Below are 8,847 nucleotides of genomic sequence, written 5' to 3' on the forward strand. Positions count from 1 at the left end.
AGTTCTTTGTATATATTGGATATTAGCCCTCTATCAGATATAGGGTTGGTAAAGATCTTTTCCCAAATCTGTTGGTTGCCATTTTGTCCTACTGACACTGTCTTTTGCCTTACAGAAGCTTTGCAACTTTATGAGCTCCCATTTGTCAATTCTTGATCTTAGAGCAGAAGCTATTGGCGTTCTCTTCAGGAAAATTTCCCCTGTGCCTATATTGTTATTTGTTTCTCTGGAGTCTAACTTCTTGAGTTCTTTGTATATATTGGATATTAGCCCTCTGTCAGATATAGGGTTGGTAAAGATGTTTCCAAATCTGTTGGTTGCCATTTTGTCCTACTGACAGTGTCCTTTGCATTACAGAAGTTTTGCAGTTTTATGAGGTCCCATTTGTCAATTCTTGATCTTAGAGCAGAAGCTATTGGCGTTCTCTTCAGGAAAATTTCCTCCATGCCCATGTGCTTGAGGCTCTTCCCCACTTTCTTTTCTATTAGTTTCAGTGTGTCTGGTTTTATGTGGAGGTTCTTGATCCATTTGGACTTGAGCTTTGTACAAGGAGATAGGAATGGATTGATTTGCATTCTTCTACATACTAACTGCCAGTTGAACCAGCACCATTTGTTGAAAATGCTCTCTTTTTTTTCCACTGGATGGTTTTGGCTTCTTTGTCAAAGATCAAGTGGCCATAGGTTTGTGGGTTCATTTCTGGGTCTTCAGTTCTATTCCATTGATTTTCCTGCCTGTCTCTATACCAATACCATGCAGTTTTTATCATGATTGCTCTGTAGTACAGCTTGAGGTCAGGGATGGTGATTCCCCCAGAAGTTCTTTTATTGTTGAGAGTAGTTTTCGCTATCCTGGATTTTTTGTTATTTCAGATGAATTTGGAAATTGCTTTTTCTAACTCTATGAAGAATGGATTTGGAATTTTGTTGGGGATTTCATTGAACCTTTCAGCGATCTTTTGATGAAGATTGCTTTTGGCAAGATGGCCATTTTTACTATATTAATCCTACCAGTTCATGAACATGGGAGATCTTTCCATCTTCTGAGATCTTCAGTTTCTTTCTTCAGAGACTTGAAGTTCTTGTCATACAGATCTTTCACTTGCTTAGAGTCACACCAAGATATTTTATATTATTTGTAAATACACTATTCTTGTTCATTCTTTAATAATGGACTTGTGAGTGGTTTTCAGGATTTTTAAATTTTAATTTCTTGGTAGTGTCTCGGTAAGTAGTTCAAGTTGGTTTTGAATTTGAGATCTTACTGCCCCAGTCACCTGAGTACTGGGATAACCGTCACTCACCATCATACCTACCTAGTTTTCAGTGTCTAATAATACCTTTGAGCAATAAGCATGTGTGTACCTATGTAAAAGTTGGACATGCACATATGTCTCTGGTATTCACAGAGGCCATGGGGTGTGCATTTGTATAGCATAAGTTACTTTGGTTCTGAACTTCTTTTCACTTTTCCCAACTTACTTCAGACACTGTCATGGTGGTTCAGGCCTATACTCTCAGCATTAAGCAGGTTGAGTTAGGGGAGTTGCTGTGAGTTAGAGAGGGTGTTCTGAGCTATAGGGAGATATAGTGTGACTTGAGCTGTGTTCAGCTGCTCCATTCTTACTTGTTTCTGGCTTACATGGTGGGCTTATGGTTTTTACTTTATATGATTTCACATTGACACTATTATTTTTTATTTTAATTTTATTTCTTGTGTTGCTGTGTTGTGTGCATATGTGTGTAATGTGTGAGTGTGAATGCATCTGTGCTCTTCCAGAGGACCAGAGCTCAATTCCAAGCTCACAACTGTCACTCTCCAACTCCAGGAGATCCAACACTCTCTTCTGACCTCCATGGACTTTGGCATGCATACGTAACACAGGGACATATAAATAAAAATTATTTAAAATTAACATACATTTTCAGCAAAAGTCCAGGGCTTAATACCATTAATAAAACCTGTTGACATTGTACATTGTAGAATATATGCACACACACAGGAATGTGAAGAGAGAGAGAGAGAGAGAGAGAGAGAGAGAGAGAGAGAGAGAGAGAGAGAGACAGCAAGAGAGAATGAGAGAATAGTAGGTGCCGCAGATAGAAGTAAAGTGTTTATCCAGTTAGGATTTGCTAAGGATAACTCTAAGAACCATGATTTCCCTGACTCCTCTGAGTTGAGGTACCTCTAGGGCAGAAGAAGGAAGGAGTTGTATGGAAGGAACCTGGGGACACTGAGATTGTGGGGGTCCCAATATTAATGTGCCACCATGAAAAATGCTTCCAAATTCCTGTGGAGACATAAATCTACAACATGAGAAGAAGTAGGACATACCAGGACTTTCAGGAGGTTACTGGGTCTCTGTACACATTAGTGGATGAATTTGTGTGATAAATGAGTTAATAGGTTCATGACTTACTACATCATCTTGAGAGCCAGCCAGTTATAAAAGCCAATCTAAGCTTTTCTAAGATAGGTTTCTGCTACCCTCTGCCTCAGGACTCTGTCAAAAAGGAGACTATCACTAGATGGTGCTCTTTAATCTTAGACCAGAACCATGAGCCCAGATAAAGTTCTCTTTCTAATTGACCAGTTTATTTATTCTATAACCTACAGAGTACAGTTGTGTTTCTGTTGTCATCTACTCATAGGTGTGAGAACATCCACTGGAGTGTGGTGGTCCCAACAATGGCCACACGCATAAAGAGAACATGATGTTGGCAGGGGATGGGGTTCTTGGGAGGAGTTAGGAGGAGGAGTGGGAGGTGAATATGACCAAAATACATTGAATGCATATATAAAATTCTGAATTAATGAACATGTATTTTAAAACTACAGTTAAATCATATATAAGTGAAAAATACCTTTAGAAATTCTGGAAATGTAGTGATGGAAGGAGTTTTTGTCATTTGTAACAAGAAGTGAAGAAACTGAAGTAGAAACTCTTAACAATTGCCATCCATGGTGATTTTCTGGAATGCAGTGACTGACAACATCGACTTCACCTCGTGATTCTTCCTACAAATGATGTAATTGTCTACTTTTTATTCTCTAACTTGTTAAATAAGGAACATAATACAGATTTTAAATGACATCCATGGATATTAAATTAAGATTTATGACAATTGTTTAGCATTTTGTAAGTTCCTTTTGTATAATGAGCACAGGATAAATTGAAACCAATGTCTTGATTAATTCCACACTTTTTATTCATAGGTTTCACTTAATGTGAGATATTTTTACTTTATTGTTTATTTGTGTGTGTGTGTGTGTGTGTGTGCACATGTGTGTGTGTGCATGTATAGGTGGCCACTAAGGTCAGAGGCCTTGGATCCCTCAGGAGTTGGAAATACAAGTGGTCGCGAGGTGCCTGACATGAGTCCTGGAGCAAAACCCATGTCCTCTGCAAGAGGGAATACCCTCTTAACCTCTGAGCCAATTCTCCGGTCCCAGTTTGATATGTTTTAAACAATACAAACACACCTGACAAGTTACTTAAAGTCTGACTCTGAGTAATTTAATGTATAATTCATGTTTTATCTAGAATCTTGGTGAACATCTTCAAACTTAATCCGGAGTTGAAAGAATTTTACAGAGAACAATTGTATACTCACTATTTACTCTGCAATTTATATTTTGTATTGATATTGTGCATCTTTCTCCCCATTCTTATATTTACCCAACAGTCTCCCTTTCATATGTACTTCAAATTTACTTTACCCCTAAACATGTCTGATTGAAAATGAAACAGATTTTACAAGTTGTTTGTGTTTTCCTCCCTTTGAGCTAAAAAAATTTAATATATAATTAGACTAGCTATTAAAAATGATTTACCTTGTTTGTAGGAAACAGACCAAGGCAGAAAGTGCAGTCCCTGTGGCACAGTGCTTCTGGGTTCTCCCCATCTACACTCCTTTCTCACCTAGTGGAGTTGATCCAGTTTGTTGATACAGGGAGAATGAAGTGACGTTTGGTCTGTGTCCTCCTTCCCACAGGGCATATATATTCCTTTGTCTCATAGATAAAATCCTCCAGGATCTGCTTTGGTCCTGACTGCTCGTATAAGTTGGTGGGAGTCTAGATCTGGGTTAGTGTTTTCTTTTTCTTTTTTCTTATTTTTAATTTTAAGATTTATTTATTTTATGTATATGAGTACACTGTAGCTGTACAGATGATTGTGAGCCTTCATGTGGCTGTTGGGAATTGAATTTTTTTTTTAGGACCTCTGGTCACTCCAGTCGACACCCTGCTCGCTCCAGTCAACTTTGTTCTCTCAGTCCCTGACTGCTCCAGCCCAAAGGTTTCATTTATTATTATATATAAACACACTGTAGCTGACTTCAGATGCACCAGAAGAGGGCATCAGATCTCATTCTGGGTGGTTGTGAGCCACCATGTGGTTGCTGGGATTTGAACTCAGGACCTTCGGAAGAGCAGTCAATGCTCTTACCTGCTGAGCCATTTCACCAGCCCCTTATTTTTAATTTCTAACAATATTTTATTCATTTAAAATTGTTTTTATTTATTTCCATTCCAAAATTGTCACCTTTCCTGGTTCCCTCCAAGAGTTCTTCACCCCATCCCCCCTCTGAGAGGGTGTTGCCCCCGACCCCTCACCCAACTATCCACTCCCACACTGCCCTCCACATCCCTCTTCCTTAGGGCATCAAGTCTATACAAGATTAGGTACTAACAGAAACAAAGGGAATCTCCTCTCAACTATGGACCAGGAGCAAGTCCTTATCTTTCTTAGTTCTTTGTGTTTTTTCTTCTCCATTCATACTTCAGTAGAGGAAAGAGGGGCTCTTTGTCAGGTTCCTGAGGGATCCCATCATGGGAGTCTCTTGTAGTATCACTGTTGTTCAGTTACCTACTGTCAACATCTCTCCACCTCCTTATTTTCCTTCTTCCCATCTTCTCTGTCTTGTCTTAAAACTGAGACTATTGGGCCTGGGAATGTTGTTCAGTTCATACAATCCTTGTTTAACCTGTATGAAGTCCTGTGTTTGAAACCCACCACTGCATAAAGCTGCGTGTGCCTGTTATTCCTGCTCTTGGGAGGTGGAGGAAGAAAGATCAGAAGTTCAAAAGTCATTCTCAGCTTCATAGTGAGTTCAAGACCAGCCCGAGGCTACCTGAGACCTTATCTCAAAACCGAACCGAACCAAACCAAACCAAACCAAACCAAACCAAACCAAACCAAACCAAACCAAACATCCTAAAAGTCTCCTACTTGCTATGAAGCAAAAAATGAGTTTCTGCTAGCATGTGGGTGTAAACAAAGGGCTCAGAAAGTATGTGTCATCCCATTGGAACTCCCAGTAGACCTCCACATTTTCTTATAATAACTGAAGAATTTATAGGGGAAAACTGGAATCACAGCATGAAGACCATGAAGAGAATAGGCTAACCATTTTATTGGGCAAATTGAGGATTCCTATTGATGGCAATGTGATCGGAAGCGTGGAGGACACAGCATGTGCTCCACGACACTCAGCTGCTGTTGGTACAGTTCTTCTTGAGTATTTTGAATACTTCAAGCCAGGGATTGACATACACTGAGAAGTAGCACTGGATTTGCTAAAACAACAACAACAAAAAAGACCAACACATGTATTTTAAAAGATGAATAAGAGCTGGGCATGGTAGTACCCTGTAATCCTAGTGACTGGGAATCTGAGTTGAGAGGTTTACAATAAGAAATGGGCTACATAGTTAGACTCTTTCTAAAAAACAAAACAAACAAACTATAAGATAAAGAGACCAAAGTGGAAGGTCATAAGGAAGAGAATATCAGACCTGAGGCTAGGTAAGTAGCATTGCCTCATTGCCCCTCCAATCCTGATATTTATGTCATTTCATTCACATGACAAAAGGGTGGCTATGACTATTCTGGAGAAGGTCCTGTCTGTGGTCAGATGTGGAGTAGGGATAGGGGTCACCAACCCATACTCACTGTAGGAATTACTGATTCCATTTCCTCACCATTGTCATTCACATGGTATTTACCATGTCTTCTCTCTCTCTGGGCTTCTGTTAAATCCACATCTCCTTTCTTCTTTCCCTGCCTCCCTTCCCCTCCATAGTTTCCTTCCTCCTTCTCTCCCTCCTCCTTCCCTCCCTCTCTCCCTTCTTTTCATCTACTTAGCTATCTATCTAGCCATTCACAATCTGTCCTTATAATTCCATCTACATGATTCCTTCCATCCTTCTACCCATTCTTTCCTCCTATCTACACTTCCTTTCATTTGACCAAACCAATAATTTTATGGCCTCATATGAAGAGGTAGCCCAGGAAAGGACACATTTGTGTGCTGAGAACCTCCAAGTCATTGTTACTAGGTTGAAGATATAGTTTATGAACCGAATAAGGACATATTATAAGCAAAAGATGAAGCTAATAATGATTACATTAAAAATTTCATCAACCAAGATGATGCCGGGCAAGGAGGGACATACCTCCATCCGTGATCAAATTCACTTGGGGAAGTTAAGAGAAAGTTACAGGGCTGTTAGGACTCTCAGCCTAAAGATTCCCCTGTGTGTTGGACTCACTCTGACTATGCCCACAGATGTGGCAGCTGTGTGGGGCAGCATTAAGCCAGCCTCCTGTTGGATCAAAATGAAATCTGCTGGGGACTGAGGTACCTTTGGAGCTGAAGGCCTCTCTGCAGGTCCCTCAGCAGGGCACATACACAGATTTGTTTTCCTCAGTCTACCCTTACACTGGTCAAATTATTTTCAAATATACATTCCCACTTCCAGATAAAATACAGTTAATACCTAACTGCTTCCCTTGGCCTAAGCTGTCTTCTTGTAGTTAGTTCGGCCACCCAGCTTCTCCCTGGAACCCCTTCTCTTCCTTGTGATTCTCCTAGCATCAACAAACGATGTCTTAGCCTTTTCCATTTCTAGTTTCCTCTTTGAAAGAGGAGATACCATTCTTGAAATTTTCTTTCAAGCAAGCTTGAGTAGATCCCAAATAGGTCTGCCTTCTCTTATTCTAAAACCATGGGAAAGATGGCTTTATGTGAATGAGCTTAGCTGGCACCTTGTGAAGTTCCCCCTTTTGGATATCACAGAGGCTCTTCTCTGTCTTCAAGCAGGTGGTCCGCTGCATTTCCACTGTGATGTGATACTCCATGTGATTTGTCATCTGCAGGTAGTGAGGGGAAGGCAAATGGTGAATAATCACAAGAGCCCAGGCTTGCACAGTTGTGGGATCCTCGCTTTTCTTCCTGTCTGACTCCAGTCCTCTTTGAGACATCACCAAGACTACCCATCTTTCTCCATGGGATAAGCCATCCCCTGGACAACATTGAAAAGGCTAATTTTTCCAGACAGGATTGTACCAAGTTTTCTGTGAAAGGTTAGATAGTTAAACAGATTAATCTCTGTAGGCCACTGTAACCTTCCTGCTTGACCCTGCCTGCCTCTCATAACCACACCTCTCTGCCCACCTCCTGCTATTTGCCACGCCTCGCTCCTGGTTCCAGTTACATCGGAAGTCCCGCCTCTACAGAGACTAAAGAAGCTGCTGATTGGGCCTATATGCTGACGAACTTGGGGGAGGGGTTTTGTCTCACCTATTCTACCTGTTGGCTTATAACACAGAGATTATTATTAAATGCAAGGTGGCTGAGTGATCACTCTTGAGTGCTGTCTAATTTTTTAAGATCCTTCCATGTGGACTAAGGTAACATTATGGCTAGCCAATTTCCTCCTAACTCCATATTCCAGAAAACCCATTCCTATTGTTGCCATTGGCCCACAACAGGTCACGTGTCCTGTGTTTTAACTTTTCAAACTGCCCAGGGCAACATAGCAGCCCCAGATGGGGCTATCACAGCTAGCTGCAGTAGCACTGTTTTAAAAGGCACACAGCTAGGACAGTTGGTCCTGGGTGGGTCATGTTTAGTTATTATTGAAAGGACAGATTCGATTCCTGCTTCTCCACCTTGCCTCTTGCCCCCTTGCTCCCCCCCCTCCCCATTCTCTTCCCTCTCTCTCCACGTGGTCACGGCCGGCCCTTACTTCTCTGCCTTACTCTGCCTCCACTACCCTCTTAACTCCCCTCCCCATGCCCTAAATAAACTCTATTCTATACTAAAAACAAAAAAAAGAAAGGTCAGATTCATCCACTTTAGTGAATGCACATTTCTCTTAAAACACCCACTTTCAGTTGGGGATCATAGCATATACCTAAAATTACAGCACTGTGGAGGTTGGCACAGGAAGGCTGCAAGGTTGAGCCTAACCTAGACTGCATAGTGAGATCTTATCAAAACAAAACCATGGAATTTATACGGGAGCACAGAGTCCCTCTGCAGAGAAGAGACAAGGAAGCCACACACTCACCTGCTTCATAATCTTCAGGATTCGAAGGATCCTGAAATTGTACAAATCTTTACTTTCCTTGTTGTATTCATCTGTGATATACTCCAATGTGTCCTTCACAGAAGACTCCAATGCATTTACTTCTTCAATCCGTATAAATGTTTTCCTCTTTATTTGGTAACTGAAGGCCACCAGGGCCACCAGAATGGCCAACAGGAACCGAGTTGCCTTCCAAGACCTGGCCGTCATCTTTCAGCTGGAGAAGATTGAAAAGATCCTCCCACTTCATTTGTTGGGTCAAACTGACCACAACTGCCCTGGGCCAGACTTAAGGGAAGCATGCATTCACACCCACAGCTCTCCTCTCTTTTTCCTCCTATCATCCTACTCTCGGAACACCGTAATGACTGTCAAGCTCACTCCCACTCCCAATCTTTTTGCATACTTCACACCTCATGAATCTGTCTCTCTCTCTCTCTCTCTCTCTCTCTCTCTCTCTCTCTCTCTCTC

At 41.3% G+C, this 8,847-nt stretch overlaps 1 protein-coding gene across 1 annotated transcript; it reads right to left on the reverse strand.

Moving 5' to 3' along the window:
* Positions 1–5,395: 5,395 nt before the first annotated feature.
* Positions 5,396–8,680, reverse strand: Cst11 (cystatin 11). Its single transcript, XM_031373681.1, has 3 exons — positions 8,359–8,680; positions 7,052–7,156; positions 5,396–5,580 (listed from the first exon to the last, which is right to left on the reverse strand). The coding sequence occupies exons 1-3, from the start codon at positions 8,584–8,586 to the stop codon at positions 5,494–5,496; spliced, it is 420 nt and encodes a 139-aa protein (XP_031229541.1). The 5' UTR covers positions 8,587–8,680; the 3' UTR covers positions 5,396–5,493.
* Between the last annotated feature and the right edge of the window lie 167 nt (positions 8,681–8,847).

The sequence above is a fragment of the Mastomys coucha genome, unplaced genomic scaffold, assembly GCF_008632895.1.
Source record: "Mastomys coucha isolate ucsf_1 unplaced genomic scaffold, UCSF_Mcou_1 pScaffold15, whole genome shotgun sequence".
In the NCBI taxonomy this organism is placed as follows: domain Eukaryota; kingdom Metazoa; phylum Chordata; class Mammalia; order Rodentia; family Muridae; genus Mastomys; species Mastomys coucha.

Excerpts from the sequence above, each read along its gene's own strand:
- Cst11 (XM_031373681.1), bottom strand. The coding sequence starts at position 8,586 with ATGACGGCCAGGTCTTGGAAGGCAACTCGGTTCCTGTTGGCCATTCTG. Across the intron at positions 7,157-8,358 it reads TCCTGAAGATTATGAAGCAG|ATGACAAATCACATGGAGTA; the intron begins GTGAGTGTGTGG and ends CACTACCTGCAG. Across the intron at positions 5,581-7,051 it reads AAAAGGGGGAACTTCACAAG|CAAATCCAGTGCTACTTCTC; the intron begins GTGCCAGCTAAG and ends TTGTTGTTTTAG.